The following is a 22,179-nucleotide window of genomic DNA, read 5'->3' on the forward strand; positions in this document are numbered from 1 at the left end:
ACATAATGGCTAAACTACATCATCAAATAAATGAGCTACTGTTACCTGTATCAAATGCTTTCTGTGAACAAAGAAGCTTTCAATCCGTGGACGAATGAATCCAGCATATCTCACTAAAATTAACTCCACTCATAATTAAGATTTATAAAAAATAACTAAGTCTCTGAAGGTAAACTACGCTTAACATAGGTATGCTTCATTTCACCCACAAAAATTATCCAAGGCAAACACCAGTGAACTGAAAACATTTCAATCTGCATGGTTTTCTACAATGAAGTATCACTCAAGAATATATATACAATACCAATATAGCAGAGGAATTTTGATTTTTTGGGATTGTGATGACATGGAACGCAGCTATAAGCAATGACCAAAAGATATTTTGCAGTCAGTTCAAGAATAAAACGTAGGAGTCGAACGACCCGTATACTGAGATAATAATAAAGTCTTCAAGTTCCTAGGAAGAGATTTACTAACTCTATGAGTTCACTTTATATACATTAATATTTCAGAACACAACCATATCCAGACTGATATGCTGCAAAAAGCTGAAACAGACATGTTTAGAGATGTTTAGTAGAAAGCATGTCTCCTGAGCAAGCTGCATTTAGTTCACCAATGAAGGCTGATCTTTTGGCATTTTTGCTAATCACTAAATACATTCATTCATATTCAAGTTCCTACATTCCCAAAATATGCTAAAAATTGGAGTTTCATATAAGTCTACCAGATGTTCATATCCTAGCTCCTTTCACTTAAATCTCTGATTTACATGCACAAAGGAGCATATGTATTCTTATTCCTGACAGCTAATTACTTAAGAGCAGCTTTTGAGGCCAATCCATCACTGTAGTGAAGCAAGACACAAAGCTTCTCCTGGTGTGAGATCACAGGCCCATCCAGTCACATACTCTGCAGAAACAGTTTGATAATCTGCGTAGTGAACAAATGTGTTTGCAGGCAGTCACACATTAGATCTGCTCCAAACAGGCACCTATTTCCTGATCACGGGCTATTCCACGATCAAGCATGAAGAGTTCCTCAGGAAGAACACAGGTAGTTGATAACAACTTTATTCTTCTATCTGTACTTCTCTACTCTCTGTACTTCAGACCTGAGCACAGAAATGAAGATGTGATTGTTTTGATGCTGGATCTCCAGACAGCTAAGGTAGTCTCTGGGGCCTGGACCTTTCCCAACACCTGAAATGCCAAGATCTGCAGATCCACTTATATCAACTGTTGAGGGCAGGCTGCTACCACCAGCCACTGACACAACTCGTACCCTACTTCCAAAATGATATAGGGGAAAAGGACCTTTAGGATTGGATGAGAAATGTGTGGGTTTAAATCTCAAAGCTTTTAGGGTTCAATAATCTCATCAAGCTGGTGAAAAGAGCAAATAACAAAGAAAATACCTTTCTGAGCATTTGCTAAAAATTCCAGGTGATTGTTCTCCTTACACTGACAGACAGAAATACCTTCTATATATCTTTTAGCAGTCATCGGGTTTCAGGCAGGCAATTCCTCCATCTTTCAGAGAACATTTCATAACTCTGTTACCAACAAAGACCGGTTTTATGAGAACTATTCAAGCACTTACTGCTACCAAGTGTCCCATTACAAAGACAGTTGTATTGAGTTTGGCTGAGATGGAGTTAATTTTCCCACAGCAGCTCTCACTGGTCTGTGGGTAGTAGGAAAGGTGTTGTTAACACACCAGTGCTTTGGCTACTGCTGAGCAGTGCTGGCAGAGCATCAGCACTGTCTCTCAACATTCCCCCCACATCAGTAGACTGGGAATGGGTAAGATCCTGGGAGGGACAAAACTTGGCCAGTTGATCCAAACTGACGGAAGGGATAACTGATCTCATAGGTATCAGCACAGATATAAATGCTAAGGAAAGGAGGAAGAATGGGGCATTTGTTATTTATGATGTTTGCCTTTCAGAGCAACTGCTACGTGTGTGGAAGCACCATCTCCTGGGAAGTGGCTCAACACTGCTAGCTTATGGGAAGCAGAAAATAAACCTTTTCTTCTCTTTCTGCATGTCTAAACTTTTGCTTTTGCATTAGTAAACTGCCTTATCTCAACTAAAGACCTGGTTTTTGTCTTAATTTCTCTTCCCTGTCCAGCTGGGAAGGGACTGATAGAGTGGCCTGGTGAGCACCTGGTGTCTAGCCAAGGTCAACCCACCAGAACTGGACAGGTTAAATTCAGTAGTACAGGATAAATTCAATAGTACAAGGATTCTTCTCTGCCACACAGTGAGTCAATGGATTTAACAGCACATATGTTGTATGGAAAAAAGTCCTTGAAAAGAACAATGCACAATTAGTTAAAATTCAGTGTGTACAAAAACATATAAAAACTATTACCTGTTAAATTCATCCAAATACAGGCGAAGTATCTCGTAAGTTGTAAGAGCAACTTCAAATTTCCCTTGCTTGATGCGACTCATGTCATCATCTTTTTTACTGCCATGTAAGACAGAGACTTTAAAGTATCCCCATGTGTCCAACTCATCCTTCCAGTTGTACAGCACTGAAAGAGGGGCCACTATGAGGAAAATCTGAAAACAAATATATATTAAAGTATCACTAGAAAAACCACAACACAGCAATTTCTCAATAACAGAAGTCAAGATCTTGACTATTTTACTGCTCTGAGCAGTCTGACTGTTTAATTCTGCCATTTCAAAGGACGTATGCAAAATATCTAAAGTTAATATAAATACAAAAGTAATCAGTTTACCCTGAGTATGTATATAATACAGCAGAAAAATACTGTCATACTAAAATTAAATACTAAAAAGCACTACTTACTTAAATTATACTCTTAACAAATGCAGTAAGATGTGAAACACTATCATTTTGCACTGTCATAGCATCTGTATACCATAAAATGTTTTACAAATGGAAAAAATAAAAGGATGAAAAGGGTAAGCAGCTTCCTCAAATCTATTAAGTCTAGTCATCATGTGACTTGAAAACAGATAGTCCTGAAAAGAGTTAAAAAAATTAGGACAGCTCATACAATTCACTTAGTATCACAGGATAATAAAATCAAAGAGGTACAAAGTGACCTTGGGACATTTTCAGTCCAACTTTATAGTCAAAGCAGTGGCAACACTGACTTCAAACCCAGGCTTAGCCAACTGGGGTCTTCAAAACACCATAAGGATGGATGGGGTCTACAACCTCTCTGTGACCTCTTTCAACATTAAATGTCCTCAAAGTGACATCCTTCCCTCGCACACAGTCAGAGTCAGAACCTTTCCTGTTTCTTTGCATGTGAAGTGCTATCCCTCCTCTGTATAAGTGCTATACCCATTCCTCTGTATTTCCTATATATGTATTTCCTGTATATGAGGAGCACATATCCATTATTCACAGAGCTACAGTCATAGCTGACTGTATGACTGTCATATGCCAGTCAAATTCTCTAACTATTGCAGCAAAATAAAAATAACAATGGAAAATAAAAATCGCATGACTTCTGTAACGGGTAAAATTAAAACAATCTTCAGATCTATCTTATTCACACAGAACTTTTACATGTATCTTTTTTTTTGCTGTCACTATATTCCATTACCTATATTATCAACCAGACTTACTTCTAAAATTATGACAGCCAATCAAGAAAACACAGGACATCACAAGGCTATTAGCAATACTTTCCAAACATATGGATTTGTCTTAATTAAATACCCTGTTATTATAGGTACACATGCTTTTTTACTTTAAAAATATCATCACACAACACTAATTTTCTACTCACTGATGTGGGCTTTTCAATGTACTCTAGTCACAAATCTAACCCAGACACCTCCAAATGTTTTCCATTAGTGCAGATGAAAAGTAGTAAGAGATTAGACAATAACAACTAGAGAGAGAGGGCACTATGGCAGTCTGGAAAACTGAAGGCTTCTCAAACACTATTAGGAAAGGCATGAAATCCTACTTCAGCAGCTGAATTTTAAAAATTAATGTACGTAAACTCCTAGAACAAACAAACAAATCCAAGTATTGCCTTTCATCAAAATCCTTAAGCCTGTATCACTAAAAGTTGTACCTTCTTGGGGTGACAATCTGAGCCCTTTTTCATTGTCCGCAGTAAAAACTCCGGCATATTATTTTCAATATCCTCACGTGTTCCCTTTTTGTGCAACACTGCAGCCAAAAATGAAATGACCTTGAAAAAGAAAACAATTCTCAGTGACTATGTATAATAAGAAACTGAATGAATTCCACAAAAAATAAACATTTAGGACAAAATCCTGGACAGGACTCTGGAAGGTGGTTTGGTTTGGTGGGAGGGGGAGATTTTTTCTAGGGGGTGCAGCCAAGGGGTGTTTGTTGGCTTTAAATAAATCTGATTTTAAAATGGGACCCCCTCCCTCCTCTGGATTTCCAAGAACTCCTTGAACTAATAAAAGCAATTAATTGCTCTATCTTACTTTTATTCTTTAAGTAGAAATGTCACAAAAATACACAGGAGACAGAGTATGAATGAGTCAGAAAAAAATATGGATGAGGCTTGTCTTGCAACACTCCTCCTTTTCAGGGTACTTGAATTTCAGATGAGAAAACAGAAGGAACAGATATCCTCTAACTATCCTCTCAATGTTATTTCAGCAAAAGGAAGAAGAGGCTTATCCTACAGGTTTGTTTTTTACTAATACGTCTTCTGTATGTTTCATTCCTTCAAATTCCTGTTGTTGACATCAAAACAATTTTTTTTCTTTTGTGCTATATTCTCCCATCTGCCTCAAACCAGTCAAGGTGATTAAAAGAACACATTTATTACAATACACCGCAGCAAGACAAACATCCCAGCACAGGCTATTCCAAACTGCTCCTATCATAATCCAAAACAGGAAGAAGGCAGAGAAAGATCTGGCCAGAACATGCAAATTCAAAATTCGCTTCAGACAAATGGTATCCAAGGACTAAATAGCAACAAGGATCAGTTGCATCATCAGAGAGGTTGCCCTTCTTTTGAAATCCCAACAGATCCCTTTCACTCAGAGCAGCTAGCTCCAGCCACTTCCTTTTTGCAGCTGCTACACAGCTGCTCATAGCAGGACAGAGGTAAAGCTATGTCCAAAAAAAGAACTTTCTCCCTCTAATGATAGGGAGAAAGAGCTAGTCAGGAGAGCAGAGTGCAGAAAAATACCTCCCTGAAAAGAGTAGTTGGATGGACAGAAGAGAGAAGAAATCTATCATAGGTAAGGCCACAGAGTGAAAGAAAGGAATGTAGAATAAAAATAACCCAAACATTTTTATACATAATATCTCATAAACTGAGGTTGAGATGAACTGCCAGTTTGCACATGTTGTTCAACGAATCACTTTTATTTTTAAATACTTTGAAAATTAGAATCAATTCAACTGAACAATAAATCTCCGTGTCTTTTCCACATTCTCCATTCTTAGTAGAATTTGCATCACAAATTTCTAAGAGTAGAAAAGGCAGTGAAACAGCAACTCATTATCAAAAATCTTTGGCTTTTCTAGATAAAGCAAGAAGAAACCTAAATGCCTTGACAGCAAACTAGTTTACTGTAACCACACTAAGAAACAACATTATTCTATTTGCCTTCACCTAAACTTCAACTTGATACGAAGGAACCATATGGCTGGGATAGTTAAAGCAAAAATCACTTCAGAAATACAAAGAACATTAAAATTCAAAGGATTTCTAGAAAAGCTTTTATCTCATGAACCATCCTATAATTCTGAAACAGTAAGCTTCAGCCAACTGACAATCATGAGACAACTTTTTTCTATGACTATATCAGTTATTCAATGAAGTTTAGATTTATTTTTTCGTATGTACTAACTTTTTCTAAACAAGTGAATTCTACTATTTTACTTCATATCCACTGAACTACCTTTCCCAAGCTAAACTTGAACACAAACACTGGGTTTAATAAAAAATACACAAGATCACAGAATCATAAAACAGTAAGGGTTGGAAGGAACCTTAAAGATCAGCTAGTTCCAACCTCTGCCATGGGCAATGATGCCATTCATTAGACCACATTGCTCGGGCCCCCATCTAACCTGGTCTTGAACACAAAGGTTACTGGAAGGTCGTAATGAGGTTCTCCAAGAGCCTTCTCTTCTCCAGGCAGAACTGCCCCAACTCTCTCCACCTGTCTTCATAGGAGAGGTTCTCGATCCCTTGGAACACCTCCTGGCTTCCTCTGGACCTACTCTAACCGGTCCACATCCCTCCTGTGCTGGGGACCCCAGAGTTGATTGCAGTGTTCCAGGCGGGGTCTCAGAAGAGTGGAGCAGAGGGGAAGAACCACCTCCCTTGACCTGTTGGACATGCTGCTTTGGATGCACACCTAGGCTGCGAGGACACACTGCTGGCTCATATGCAGCTCTTCACCCACAAGAATCTCACAGTCCCCCTTCTCAAGACTGCTCTCTACAACTTCTCCCCATTTCTTCTCATGTTTGGGAGTGCCCTAGCCCAGGCACAGTACCTTGCAGTTGGACTTGTTGAGTTTCATAAGGTTCTCATGTGTCCAATTCTCAAGCTTGTCCAGGTCCCTTTGGATGGAATCCCATCCCTCTGTTGTGTCAACTGCACTGCTCAGATTTCTGTCATTTGCAAACCTGAGATTGCAAACTTGAGATCCCACTGTCTGTGTCACTGAAGTAACCACTGCAGAGCAGTGATCTTAAAACAGAGCCTGAGAGACATCACTCATCACCAGCCTCCACCTCAACACAGAGGCATTGACCACAACTCTCTGGCTGCATCCAGCCAGCCAGCCAGCTCTTTATCCATTGAATTGTCCATCCATCACATCCAGCCATCTCCAGTTTGGAGTTAAACATATCATGGGGAACCATATTAAAGGCCCTACAAGAAGCAGATGCATCGGTCCATCTTCCCATATTGACCATTACCATAATCTCATCATATAAGGTCACCAGACTGGTCAGGCACGAGTTTGCCGCTGCCTCAGATCAGTCTCCTCAACGTTTCTTTTCTGACCTACGTACCTACAGAATCCCTTCTTGTTATTCTTCACATACGATACTCTTCACATAAGATAGTCTCTGAAATCTCTACCTTTCTTCTAAAAACTTGACACAGATTAAAAGAAATGGCCATCAGATGTAAATTCCACATAGGAACACACTGTCACTGTGATAAATGTTCCTAGAGAATCAGCTCTGAGATTCAAAAATGCAAGATGCAATCAAGACAACTAAATTTAGTTTTTGCCCCCAAAGTTTACTATTATCTTTCACACATAGTTAGATAGACAGACAGACAGACAGATACTTGAAATCAGATTATTAGCAGTTCTGAGTAGAAACAGTCTTCTGTAACTACCGAGTTCTTCAACTACCACGGACAAGAAACATGGCCATGCTTAAAATGAAGCATCTGTTAACAGAGCATCATCAGCTATTTATACAAATCCATGATACACCTCTAAATGGTCTATGCAGGTTTTTGACAGTTTAGTTTACCCACTCCTCTTGTTAAGTTTGCTACAGGACAGCACTTTTTTGTGCTGAAAGGCATCTGTCAACATTCTCCTAAATGGAAAGACAATAGATACCACAGGCAATACCTGTCAGTGTATAAACTTGCATTGGACACATGGAGCAAGACAAAAGAGAGTGGGACAAAGACTAGCTCTCATAGAACTCAAACCGCTCACTTTAAATTAGACATACTATAGAGAATTTCCACACATAAAATCACCTTAATTACAGAAAAGTGAGGAGAAGGTGAGGAGAAGGTGAGGAGAAGGTGAGGAGAAGGTGAGGAGAAGGTGAGGAGAAGGTGAGGAGAAGGTGAGGAGAAGGTGAGTAAGTAAAAAAATCAGTAATTTAGGTCACACAGATTCAAAGCACAATGACAAAAATGCAGCTACACTTTATCCTCTCATCAATCAAGCTGCATTATCAAAAGAGTGATGGAAGTAACATGGAACACCAAAGCACTCTTTCCAGAGATGGGAATGAAAGTGTCAGTTCTTTTGCATTCCCAGAACACTGAAACTATTTGTTTTCAGGAAAAAAAGAAAAAGGTATTTTAAAAGCAAGAGTCAGATAAGGGTGTCAAGTTCTTTTAGTGTACTCCAGTGCAAATTGCTTTCATGATAGGCAGGCAGCAATCCTCAAAGTAAATTCAACACACTAACATTTTAGCTATCATAATTACTCATGCTTATACTAAAAGGAATCACATCCCAGTTTTATGGCCTGTAAGGAGTGAGTCTTAAATCAGCAACGCACTCCTGGCTCTGAGTACTGTCCTGGACATCATGTCCTGCCTCAACCATCTCTGCAACAGCAGAGGGAGGTTTAAACTTCATAAATACAATGCTTTTCAAAAAAGATTTACAGATCCCAGAAAATACTATATTCTCCCACTGTAACAAACGAAAATAATACCTGTATTGTCTTTCCAAGGCCCATATCATCTCCAAGAATACACCCTCGTTTATTAGCATAGTGTCTATACAAAAACTGGGCTCCTTCCCTTTGATAATCACGCAGGTATCTGTTAATTGTATACGGGATAAAATCACCATTGTCAGATAATTTAAAAGCAACTCCAGGAGATGGAAGATTTTGGTCAGGAAAATATGGCTTTTCCAGATCACCCTCATCAAATATTAAGCTTTTCCAGGGTCCTCTACTGTCTTTCACTTTACAAAGTTTTGTTATTAGTATTTTCCTTTCTTCAGACTCCAAGAATGATACAACAGCAAATGATTTTCCATTCTTGTCCGTTTCAAGAGAAGTTATTACTCCTTCATGAAGTTTTCCATTTTCAAAACAAGGGGCAAGGCATTTCTCCCCAATACGCCAATGATCTACTGAAAAAAAAACCAAAACCACACATAGTTATAAACTGGCCTGATGGACAAAGTATTTAATTTCTTCACTATTAAAGCAATGGATACAAATTTAGTTTACAAAATGCATACGACTTCATAGAAACACTTTATTTATGGTAGCACTAGAATCAAAATAGCAGTCACTGTTTACAGCTAGACATAAAATTATAGTTGCTCTAACACCACTATTTTAGAAATAACAGAAGGTGTATAGGAAAAAAAGCAAAATACAGATTCCAATGCATTAAGTTAACACAGTGGCTTCACACATGCAAACACAGCAGTACATATCAAAGTGGAAAGACCCCACATCACATTGGCAATGAAAAATAACACAAAATACCTCTACTAAAAATAAAAACCAAGGTCTTCACTCTTCACAGTAAAAAGACCTCACAAATAATGGCCGCACACAAAGTTTTCCAAATCTGAACTGAGAGGAAAAGGGGCATCCTTTTCAAGCAGAAACAATTTCTAATCTTCCCCTGCTCAGTCATCCCAAAACAAAGGGATACATGATTCATTTCAGAACCTTTATTGTTTCTTATCTATTGCTGGAGTGAGTTTTGATACTTACAAGAAAGTCATTATCCATTACCATGAGATGCACCTTTTTTATAGGAAGGAGTGAGCCAGGGAGAATCTTCCACCAGAGCAAGTATTCATCATTCTATGAGCAGTGGTGGTATATATTCCTGGACACATCAACCCAGACACTTTTCAGAGGTAAGGAAAAAAGTTCTGAAGGCAAGAAGCTCCACCTTTGCCTATTTTAATGTCTCTGTGTAAAAACTGCAAGAAGACTGGTTCTCCTCACCAAGTTCTGAGCACCTGGAAGCATACACTTACAGGACTAATGTTCACAATGCATTAGTTAAATCAATGACAACCATAATTAATTTACTAAATTGATTTAATACATAATGTATTTAATTCACATACATAATAACACAGAGAAAACAAAAGCATCCATTTAGCCAAGCCCACTATTCTGCAGCCAGCACTGGCCCTAAGCTGATGTGCAGGTAACAATAAAAACAGTACAAGCCTACAGAACACCCCTGTTCCAAAATTATTTTGCCTCTATTCTTTTAGTTACAGAGATTTCATAGGCCATAGGTGGTTTGTCTGTTTAGTAAATATCAGCAGACTGCTCTCTTTCAAGTAACTCCACTCCCCTTTCAATGCATGCAGATTTGTAGAATTTGATTAGCTCTGACTAAAAATATTGTGGGTCTCCTCTGGATAGATGTCACACTTTTGCCTGATATGAACTTCGATCCAAAGACCTAAACTGATGGCCCACTAGTTCTCATACTAACAAGGTCATAAACCAAAGCCTCCCCATTCTTTTCACCATTTTGCAGATCTCTTTAAAAAGGGCCCCATCATCCTTATTTGGCATTCATCCCCACACCCTATGACCTCCTACATAAGCTGCTCCAAGACCCTCAGCCATTCCCTCAGATCTTCTCAAAGACTTGAAGCTCAAATGTAACTTCCTGAGGCAAAGGGTGAAGTACAGGCTGTCTATTCAACAAATCACACATAAATAATACTTAAAGATCATGGCATTTGTACACATCTCTCATCTCAACGCAAAAAGATGAGTAAATTAACTTCTTTCTGCAATTTCATGAGAACAGGAACCAAAATTGAAAAACTGAAACCAGCTATGTACAGCACAATGTTATATAGGCAAATCAAAGTTAAACAGCAGAACACTTCTGTAATTCCTTTTTTTACAGTAGTGAAGGAACATGCAACATGTTCAGAAACTCTCAAGTTAAAACCACGATTTAAGATGACAGAGTTTTTGTTTTTATTTTTAATAAGATTTTATTTGAGGCTAAGGAGTTGCATATGGGTCCTCTCAACTAGAGTTCAGGTGCAAGGTGGAATAAATTACACTGGGCAATTGCACTAGTGTTACTAAACTCCAAACTTAGTGAGACGCAGGGAACAGAATGAGAAAAAGGCTGAGACATAAAATGGTATTAAGGACACCATTGCTGCAAAAGGCTAGAAAATAATGCTACTAAAGCCAAAGCATGAACTGCTTAGTTTAACTAGCCTGATTCACCAAGTTCTTGGCTTTTGAATTAGAACTACAATTCATGTGGACCAGTCTTTAAAAACAAAGAAAATTATCTCACATAGCTTCCTAGCATGGGTATAGTACACTTGCCACCAATGACGAAAACTGGTATTTAAGATGCTTACCTGTACTTACGCCTTTTACTACAGGTGGAAAAAAATGTACTACTGCCAACATTAACTGTACTAAATCATGGTGGAAATGGCCTCCTGTCACCCACTAGTTCCTTTCGACCACTACTCCTCTATGAAATTACGTCAAACGCTTTCTAACTAGTGAGGGTTGACCACTTACTTTAGAGTGCAAGGTTTCGTTTTCCTTTCGGTTTTTTTTTTTATTTATTTTATTTTACGCTCTAATAAATGACTGTAAAAACAGAATTCGAGGATACTGTAGAGCAAGACACATGGAAGACGCTTACCTGGGACACCATCACCACCCATTTTAACTTTTGGCCGTGCAAAGCCCGACGGGGCCCGCGGGCGGAGGCACCGGGGGCGGACGGGCACCGGCGCGCTGGGGACCCACCGCCGCCCCTCCGCGGGGCGGGTCACGGTGGTGCGGGCGCCGAGGGAGCCCCCGGAGCGCCTCAGGCCCCGTGGCTGTGCCCGCTCTCCGCAGCGCGGCCGGGCCCCGGAGCGCCGCAGCCGCCGCCGGCACCGCACATCGGCCTCGCCCCGCCCGGCACGGACAGCGGCCGCGCGGGTATCGCGAGATGTGCGTTGCCGTGGCGCTCCGTGCTCAGCGGCGCCGGCGGGAAATATCGCGAGGTGTGCTGGCGGAGCGGGCGGGCTGCGGCCGGGCGGTGCGGCGGCTGGCCCGTGCTGCCCGGTAATGCTGCGTCCGGATCTGGCCTCCTCCGGAGAAGAGAGGCTTGGAGCGCTTGGAGTGGGTGCAGCGCAGGGCTAGGAGGCTGATGAGGAGCCTTGGGAGCGTTTCTTTTGTGAGGACAGGCTGAGGGAGCTGGGCAGGTTCGTTGTCGAGAAGAGATGACTGAGGGGGGACCGTGTCAATGTGTATAAATACCTGAAGGGAAGGTGTCAGAGGATGGAACCAGGCTCTTCTCGGTGGTACCGAGCAATACGACAAGAGGCAATGGGCACAAACTGATGCACAGAACTTCCAGCTTAACATGAGGTAGAACTCCTTTACTGTGGGCAGGTATTTTACTCTTTTACTGGAACAGGTTGTCCAGAAAGGTTGCGGGGTCTCCTTCACTGGAGATATTCAAGAACTGACGGGACACAATCGTGTGGAATGTGCTCAAGGATAACCCTGCTTGAACAGGGAAGTTAGACTATATGACCCCCTGTGGTCCCATCTGTTCTGTGATTCTGGGCAGCAGGGGGAAAGAGATCTAAAGTTATTGTCTGTGAAAAAAAATTGGAGAGGTGAGGAAGCAGGGCAAAGAGCTGATGCAATGGAAGGGACAGCTGGCACAGTACAGAGCAGCCAGCTGCACGGAGATCATGGGTGCTGAGAGCCAAGGATCTGACATTTGGGAAGAAGATAAATCAAGAGAGACCCACTTGTTTACAGCCATTCCACCTCCATCCATGAAAACCACTCTACTTTCAGGAGAGCTGAACTGGACACAGTTACATTTTGCAGATTGTGAAGGCAGTCAGTAGCAATTACCCTGTTCTTTCTGAAAAAAGAATTGGGCCCCACCAAGAAATCTATACAGATTGACTCATATCTCAGCAGCAATGCAATGGCGTATTACATGAAAGGCATGGCTTCCCAGATCCTTGCTATTACTTTGACAAAATGCCTTCACATGCATTTAATTGTGCTATACTAATTTCACTTCTGAAAGTTAAAACACATATATGCAAGGAGCGTGTAAGATCTGTTTTTAAATAAGCTTTGATTTTTAATGCAGAAGACAACAAATTTGGGATGATTATTCCTTTTAATTATCTTTCAGCTTATATAATTTTGGTGAATTTTTGGAAGGGATTGAACATTCACAGTAAAAAATCGGTATTCTTTTGGCATATGCCACAAAATTCTATACAACGAGGATGGATAATTAGACTACCTAATCAAAATTCTGCATCCTACAGTATTTTCAGAAGCAAGGCAAGGCAGTAGATAGGGGTCTCCATGCGGTTTCTTCTTGCAGCAAATATGCAAAAGGCTGCCTGCTTGCTCTAAGAGTAATATAGACTTGTGCAGCCGAGAGCAGCATTAAGTTGCTTCTTTAAGTTGTCTGCTATCAGCCAGAATTTTGTTCTAAAAGAGGTTAATGAAAGATGGGTTTTGGTGGCTCAGCCAGTTAAACTAGACTAACAGGAAAACAGCAAGCATGAAAGCACTATGTTAGTGCTATGTAAGAAAGTTCAACTATGAACTACATGAATATTGAGCACCACATATATTGCAGGAGGTTGCTCAGCAATAGAAAATAATGTAGTACCAATGTTACATTATTTTTAAAATGTGTGTAGTCATGCACGCATTCCAAAGGCAGATGAAAGGAACTATGCCAACTACAAAAATATCCTACAGTTGAAAGGAGTGGCATGCCAGATTTTAAAATTCTCACTGAAGAAACACATGTAAACTGTACAAGACCTCAGGTACCTAACAGACCTTGATCCTGAGAGCATCTTTGAAAAAGAATATAGGTTCTGATTCTCAGGAAGCTTTTAAAATGTATCGTGCTGGAAGATAAATGTGTGTTTATTCTACAAGGTTGCATTTGATCCTTATAAAACTGTTTGTGCTTAATAAGGACTCTGATGCAGGCTTGAGCTGCTGTTTTACAGTGACAAATTTGTTATTCTGACTTCACAATACAAAAAATAAGAAACATTAAATTCTTTCTTAAGCACTTCAATTTCTGTGATTAAAAAAGGCAGAAAAAGTCTGCATACACTTCAAGGATCCATTGTGCTTCTATGTCAGTGATAAGACCGCAGTGGCTTAGCTGCAAAGAGAATTTCACCTGGAAATCCTGATGAAGTCATTAGGATGAGTCTCCCTTACATTTAGGGACGCTCTTGAAGTTTTTTCCATTCAGAAGGGAGAACAAAGAGAGGAAAGTACCCTTAACAGGAACAGTTGGGTGGCTGTGTGTCAACAGGTAGTTTTCTTTTTACCTTTAAAGTTTCTCTTGCCAGCTACAAGCGGTTTCTGTATCTTTACTTCACTTTGAAGAAGAAGCTAGAAATCAAGCTGTCCCACTGAGATTAGGACTTCTTTCTTGCAATACCATGTTTGGACTGAGCCCATAATGAAAATGTTTCCCAAGGCCAGACAATATCTTTAAAAGTTTTTGGAATATGTAAGTCCTTTCAGGAATCTTTCTAGCAAAAGTTAGAAGTTATTTTCTGGGATGTCAAAAATATCTCACATCATGTTTCTTCAGGAAAAGATTTGTAAAAGATTTCATTTTGAAAAGCTGTTGCCGTTACTGAAAAGTTGAATATATCCAAACTCCATATTAAAATTTGAACTCTCTTCACATCTGACTTAGTTTAGATTTCATAAGAGAAGTGTTAGGCTCAGATAACAACCAAAGCGAATACCATAATGGGGATAAGCACTTTTTAAATATGTGCTATATCCCTGAAAGCATTTCACATGTAACATTGTGGCCTTCCTGTTCACTCTTCTTTGACAGAGAGAGGAGACAAATTAACTGATGTGCATCTAAAAAGGGCAGCTTAGTTACATTTACAGCATCCTCCACATCAGCAGGTCTGAAAACAAAGCAAGACTGATTCTCAGATACACTCAGCATTCGAAAGCCTAACTAAAACCCACAGAAAGTACAGGCACCTAGAATTCAGGAATTTAAATGTCGGTTGTTTATATTAGGAGAAAGAAGAGGTGGTTCAATTAATTTGCATTAATGAAACATGACAGCATTAAAAGTGCCACAAAGAGGAACTTTGTGATGTGATATTCACCAAATTAATATATTGGAAAGCCTTTTGTATCTTCAACAGTTTTTTTTTTGCCACAGTTTTTTAAACATTACCCATCAACAATATTCAAGAAGCTCTCAGAATTCTTCATGTAAATGAGCCTGACTGGGTGCTCTGAATCACATCCATACAGAACAAAGAGAAGGCATTAGAGCCCTGGTGTGCAGCTGCAGGACCACAGCTCCTCCTTGGGATCACAGAGATGTGGAAGGATAGCTCACACAGCTGAATGCCACAGTGGGCAGATGTGGGCAGGATTTAGAAAGGACGGGTCAGGACAGTAGGGAGCAGATTTGGCTTTTTATCTCAGACAGCAGCAGGGATATGTGAAGCTCTGCCTGGTCTGTACAGACCACGGGAAGTTGGAGTCCAGGATCTTGAGAGAAGATCAAACTTTTTGAAGGCAAATCTAGCAGTAGGATCATGACCCTGAACTTCAGGAGTTTGCTGGCTTAGGGTTTAGGTGAAAGCAGTATATGTTATTTATCTTGATTTCAGCAATGCGTTCGCTGTTTTCTCCTGTAGCATCCTCAATGTACAGGCTGATGAAAAATGAACTATGTAGATGAGCAGTGAGTTGATTGAAAGCAGGCTGATATTGTGGACTTAAACAAGTGTCATCAGCAGCACAAAGTCCAGCTGCAGTCTCATTACTAGTGGATTATTTTGGAGTATGATACTGAGGCTAGTACTGGCCATTAATGGCTTTGATGGTGGGACAGAGTGCATCCTCAGCAAGCTAACAGATGATACTCAGTCGGGGAGAGTGGTTAACATCCCAAATACTCATGGTCCCACGCAAGGGGGGCAGTGACATGCTGGAAAATGGGTAGGTAGTAATCTCGTTAAGTTCAACAAAGTCATACACCAGCAGTCAAATAACACTGTGCAGCACTGTAGACTGGAGGTTGACTGGTTGGAAAGCAGCTTTGCAGAAAAGGGCTTAAGGGTCCTGGTGGACATCAAACTGTCCATGAACCAGTGGTGCATCCAACTGCATGGAAAGCCAAGAATGTCTTGGGCTGTGTCAGGAAGAGCACTGCTCAGCAGCCCAAGGGAGATGAGCTTTCTGCTCTGTTCAGCCCAGGTTAGACCACATCTGAAGTGCTGTGTACAGTTCATAGCTCCCCACAACAAGGTAGACATGAAGATAGTGGAGAAAATCCAAGGCCATGAAGTTTAAGAGATTGTAGTTGGAATTGCGTAGCCTTGAGAAAAGTCTTGGGAGATCTTGTCTGTGCACAAACACTTGATGAGAGGGTATTAAAAGGATACTTTGCTCAATGGTCCCCACAGCAGGAGGCAACAGGTGCAAACTGAAACAGGAAATTCCATTTAAAGATAAGAAAAAGCTTTTCAGCTGTGGGAGTGGGCAAACACTGCCACAGTTTGCTGAGATAGGTGGAATCCACATCCTTGAAGAGAGTCGAAACTCATCTGGACACAAGCCTGAGCAGCCTGCTTGAGGAGACCCTACTTGGAGTCCATAGTTGGGCTAAGATGTTCTCTAGGGCCTTCCACCCTTGGTCATTCTGCGAGTGATAAATTGTGTAGGTTAAACTGAGTTCTGGCTAACTGCTTGTGCTATTATTTAAAAATTAAGAGCTGTAGATACCCAGCAGATTGCTTAGACAGAATCCAGCTTGTCCTGTTGCCCAGTGCTGTAAGATACCACTTCTGGTTATTCTTAATAACTTTAAGATATTCAAGTAATTTCTCTCTTTTGTACCCTCAATTGTAAAATAAAAGCCTGAAAATGCTAACTAAGGATGTTTGGAAATGCTGCACACTTAAACATGGGCACAACCCGTAAAATAGATAACACCTTGAAAGTTTAACTTAGTGAGTCAGATATTCCTTGTATTGTTAACTCATTTTCCCTCAAATTATACTCTGGCTAGTCCTAAATCTTACTAACTCTTAGAAGCCAGAGTAGTATATTCTTACAACTGCTGCAAAGTTGTCCTTTAAAGTTGTCTGCCAGATGATGTGTTACTCAGCTTGAATAAACCTGAGAGACTGCTTCCACAAGTGTTACGAAGTATTGATTCATTTCCTTTGAGTGTCTGGCTAAAGGGTGACTTGAGGAAAATGTCAAGTTTTGTTCTTAAATAAATATTGTATATAAATGGATCATGTCAGCAACACTCTGATTTCATGATTGCCTGGAGTGGGAACTGGATAATGAGACTTGTCAGCTCCACTGGATTTGTAGCAGGTATTTGTATAGAGCAGTTTTGAATGTTTCAGAAAAATCTGTGAACATTTGAAAGGCTCGTGGACCAGTTTCAGTTATGCTCTGGGTATGGTTAAATGAAATCAGCATAATTATTCTTCAGAGAATCTTTTATTACGTGTTACACATTTCACTTTACAAATAAAAATTATTTTAGAAAGGGAACAAATCTTTCCATTAGCACTAGTAGTTATAGAAATACTTTATGCTTAATTACAGTTGAGTTTGGTTCCTGTAATCTGTTTTTTCCTTGAGGAAAAAATAAAAAGTACTTGCTTCCTCAGGTTAAATTTCACTATTTTCTGAGGTCTGATTGACAGTAAAGCATGAAGGGAATGATTTAAAAGCAGTGTGTGCAGGAAGAAAACAAAAAAGACTAAATGGTAGGGGTCAGGTAGGGCGACATGGCAAATTATTCTCAAGAGATAAGAAAATCTTCATTTAAACCTCCTAAGAAGATGAGGTGAAAATGTGGTCTGGTGTGGGAAATTTGAACAGGCATCTTTCATAACTGAAATCATAAAACCTGTAATACACTACCCTTGTAAGCAGCTATCTGACTCAATCATAAGAACAAACCTAGCCAAAATATCTCTAACCAAATGAAAGTATAGGAAATGTGAATGCCCACAGTAAATTGCTAGGCTGCTGTGAGGACCCAGAAATAAAGAAAAACTGTATAGTGATTTTCTTAAAGATAAAACTTGTTTTCCTTTCTGACCTGTTTTAAGGAGTTTACATCATTAATTTTGTGAACTGTAACCTGATGTGTTACACTTTTGAGGAAACGAGCAGAGACATACATGCAATACTCACAAAAAAGCATATTAGGAAACAACTCTGGAGCTCCATTAAGTATAGGACTCCTGTTTAAACACAAAAAAAATTATATTACAATACTGTGAGTAGAACCAGTGCTTTTTACAAGTTATTTCCTGTGTTTCTTCTTTGTGCTGTCTATATGTCTAGCAAAGTAGGGTAGCTTGATGAATTGGCAGTTTTTTAGGGACTATTATAGCTGTGTACAAATATGCTATAAATGTAAACTAGAGACAGGCTAAACTGGGGTCTTGTCAAACAATTCACCAGTCAGCTCCCCTAAAGCATGTAAGAATGCTGGGGTTTTTTTGTGGAAGGCAGGGATATTTTTACTGTATCCCTGAGGGTATTTTTCTCTAACTCTGAAGTCATTTAACCTCTTTTAGTAGGGGAATCAGACTGCTGGTGGTGCCAGAAACCACAAATGTCTGAGACCAGTATGTCAGAGATTATTTCTGCTGAATCAGCTCTCAATATAACAAATGTATTGTCAGTAACCTAAGCACATTTTATAATAAAATGGTAACTACACTGTAAAGTATATCTTTGATTTAGACAAATGTTCAGCCTCTGTTCAATGATTTGCAAAAGTAAATGTGTTACAAAAGTATGAAACCTTTTGTGACACTGGCAATAGATTATAATACAAGTAAAATGTGGTAGATTTTTTCAAGTTTTTGCTTATAAATAAAATGGAAGATAAGGCAGGAGAAATACCATGATATGATTTCTAAAGCATCAAAGGACTTACCAAGCCAGCTACCTTAAAAGTTACTTTAACTGAAATGAATCAAGAACAGTACATTCTATATTAAAAATTAAGTTGCCATACACACCTTTTAATGTATAGATGTTTTTCTTTTTCCCTGGCCCACCAGGGACTTCTCACAACATTCAAGATTATTGCCAGTCCAGACTTTTCTCCAAATTTGGCTGTCTGTTGTGGTTGAACCTGGGGGCTGGTTCTCTCCATGTGGGTCTTTGGGTAGAATGAGCTAGTAACTGACTACCTAGGCTAAATGTAAAAAGAGGTCCATTGACTTTGACCAAAAAGGGATATGGTAAAACTCCTGACCTGCAGTCATAGATTTAATGAACTGGAAAAAAAAGCAGAACAAAATGTTCCCAAGAACCACTCACTCATTGCATGTCTTTTTTCTTCTCTTTCTTAAAGAAGATATTAACCTAGCTTTGTATGTGTAGCTGTGAGGGAATAATTCTGGTTTAAGACAGATTTGTTGTTATTATGAATTCTTTGATATTTATCATCTAACTACTACAACCACAGAGGCATAAAAATAAATGGAGTAGCAGTTGTCACCATAGATACTGTGTCAAAGAAGTCACCTTCTAAGCCAGACAGTTGAGGTTACATTTCATCTACATGATATAAAAAAATATTTTAATTCAGTTGCATTCATGTAAATGTTTTCTTAGAATATTTTAGGTAAACTGTAGGAAGATTAAAATATCTCAGTATGTGGCTGTGTTCATTACGCTTGTGTGCATATAATGTTTATGTAACTAGTACAAACTATCACAGGCAAGTAAGTTTTCTACAGAGTCTGGGGTGTTCATTTACAGCACAAAATTTGTATAAATATACCGAAGGAAAAAAGTGTTCAATCTTTTGCTTAATGTGAATTTTTGGATCACTACCACCCTTTCACAACAAAGACGGAACATCAGATTCTTTTAGCTGAGTGATGCTTCAATTATTTTCTAAGCAGAATGAGATTAGTCAATACTTATTTTTAGAACAAATTAGACCCTCAGTTACTATGTCATCTCAGAAAGAAAACAGAATCCAGAAAGAATTTCACCTTATTTCTAAGAAGCCATGTAATCTTGATTGCTTAAAAAAAAAAAAAGGCAAGCTACTATTAACTCTTGTAGGGTAATAGGTTGTTTTGACAATGATGTCATTATGCAGATTTATGGATGTATCTTTCAGCTTCACTCAAGTTCTAATTTACCTCAATAACTCCCAAGGCTTGAGAATTCAAAGGCTGCTGGAACCCTTCATGAATTGCCCCTTATCCTCAAGGACGTTACAGCAATTACAAAGTAACTTCCAAACACATTTATTTAAACTGCATATCCCACCTTGGAAAGAATAATCTACAGCATTTACACATTTACATATACACAGAACCTTTAAATATGTAACAGATGTTTCACTTTTTGAAAAGCTCTTGCATTCATTGACAGGCCTTTGGCTAAACTGATGAATTAATTTGTTCGGGGCAGATTTCATAAGTCCTCTAATAATTCATACCCTTACACATCTTGACTTGATTTCTGAGGTCTACAGCATGTGTTTTAAATGTTTTAACCTTTACTACTTTAATCAGGTAACATTTATTTCAGGGCTGGATGATGATCAGTCATTGAAAGATACAGTTGACTAGGAAATAAAATTCAATTTGTCAGTTAAACAAACCTCCGCATCTGAAATAAGAAAAAATCACTCTGTATTACTGGATCTCTGAAATGTTTAGTGGTTTTGATGTCACTCTCCCTTTAAGAATATATGGTGCTGGATTGCTAAGTATAGCTGGATGAAGGGCTCGTATGCAGAAACCACAGTTGCCATGGTTATTTATAACCATTTCTCAGGGTGATTTTAATGTAAGCCTTTAGCTCTAAAATGAGATTTATTTCTATAATTTTAAGCTATTTTTCTTTAATACTTCGAGGCTAGATACCAATTTATACAACAACAAAATCAGTCTGAAAAACAAATTTTGCCTAAGCTGTTTGCTTTGCAGACATTTTCAGCTTTGTTGCTGCCTCTGATGTAATGTACAAAATTATATAAAATTGGGGAGGTTTTTATTGGTGTGTCTGATCAAATGCAATAAAATGTTCAAGTAAAACTGCATAAAAAAAGCTTTTGTCTTCCATTGCTAGACAACTGACATAACAGCCACCCACACAATAAAACATATCTTTTCTTAGTACACTGGGTCATTAAAAGGTCCAGAAGTCTAAAATCACTCCATTATTATAAGAATATATTCCATTCAGAATATTTTTATTTCAGAAGAAAACCATAAACAGTACAAATGGCCATATTTTGCCATTCATCTTCCATGATGTTGACTCATAATTTGAGGTTTTGAATATTGAAGTCTGAATACATCAGTGTTGACTGTATATTTCTAGTCCCCACCTGTAGGAATGTGCAGAATTACGAGTGCTACAACCTTACTTGAGACACTGATATTCATTCTGTAATGTTTGATACCTTTTTACTTTTATGCATTTCTGAAAACTTATGTTATATCAAGTATATTCTTGGACTTGTGAAAGAAGCTCAGGATTAGACAGTACATAACAGACCTGCCAGTCTTTCATCCAATTCTTTCAATTCTTTCAGCCTTCCAAAACAAACTGAATACTGCTTAAAATGCATCTAAGTGGTTTACATTTATTTGAAACAAGTTTGCAAATCAAATTTCTTAATCTGGGCTAGTTATGTATATTTGCTTTCTAAAGCTCTAATGTAAAATACTATTAAGGAAGTGGAACTACATTACATAGGTGACAAAAATAGTTGAAAAATGAAAATTCTGCTTACCATCATGTGTTTATTAATTTTCCAACATATTCTGGAAACAGCAGAGTTAACAAAGTTTATTTTTTATTCTTGATGTGTTCATTAATATCCTTCTTGACAATTTCTCTGTGTGCCATAAAAACCTCAGCCATGAGATAAGAAGCTAACTAGAGAAAGTCAAGCAAAATGTGTATTGCCTTCTTTTCTTTGACAATGACACATTTATTGACCTCTTTACCAAGAAGACAGTTCTGTTCCCGGGTCACATCTCACAGTGACCATTTTGGGGGATACACCTTTCATGGGGGCACTGGCACTGTGCCAGAGTCAATCCATGACAACAGGTTTTATTAAATTTTAGAAATGTAATATAACGAGATTTTTTTAGGAAATGGGTAATCAGATATTTTATTTTTAGATATTTTTAAAACTTGAGTGGAAAAAATGCCAAGCTTCTAAACTGAAATTAGGTTTCCAGCTTGAAATAAGGTTTCAAGCTTGAAATTGGGTTTTGATCTTGAAATTCTTCAAGCTTCTCTGTTGAAATTCTAATGTGAAATTAGTCCTGTTTTTAGCAAGAAGGTGAATGTATAATCACACAAAACTTCTGACAAGACTTGTCAAAGATTCTCCTCCTTTTTT

General features: G+C 38.8%; 1 protein-coding gene across 3 annotated transcripts in view; it reads right to left on the reverse strand.

The window, feature by feature from the left end:
- Positions 1 to 11,656, reverse strand: part of LOC121360702 (DNA excision repair protein ERCC-6-like 2) — a 36,168-nt gene extending 24,512 nt beyond the window's left edge. For 2 of the 3 annotated variants that reach the window (XM_041480749.1, XM_041480751.1), the window contains exons 1-4: positions 11,404 to 11,656; positions 8,436 to 8,863; positions 4,075 to 4,194; positions 2,379 to 2,572 (exon numbers count right to left, since the gene is read on the reverse strand). In XM_041480749.1, coding sequence (XP_041336683.1) covers positions 2,379 to 2,572; positions 4,075 to 4,194; positions 8,436 to 8,863; positions 11,404 to 11,425 — 764 coding nt within the window. In that variant the 5' untranslated portion in view covers positions 11,426 to 11,656. The remainder of the gene's footprint in view (positions 1 to 2,378; positions 2,573 to 4,074; positions 4,195 to 8,435; positions 8,864 to 11,403) is intronic. The other variant, XM_041480750.1, reaches the window with a different exon arrangement.
- Positions 11,657 to 22,179: the final 10,523 nt, after the last annotated feature.

Source organism: Pyrgilauda ruficollis, unplaced genomic scaffold (assembly GCF_017590135.1).
Source record: "Pyrgilauda ruficollis isolate IOZ18807 unplaced genomic scaffold, ASM1759013v1 scaffold53, whole genome shotgun sequence".
NCBI classification, from domain to species: domain Eukaryota; kingdom Metazoa; phylum Chordata; class Aves; order Passeriformes; family Passeridae; genus Pyrgilauda; species Pyrgilauda ruficollis.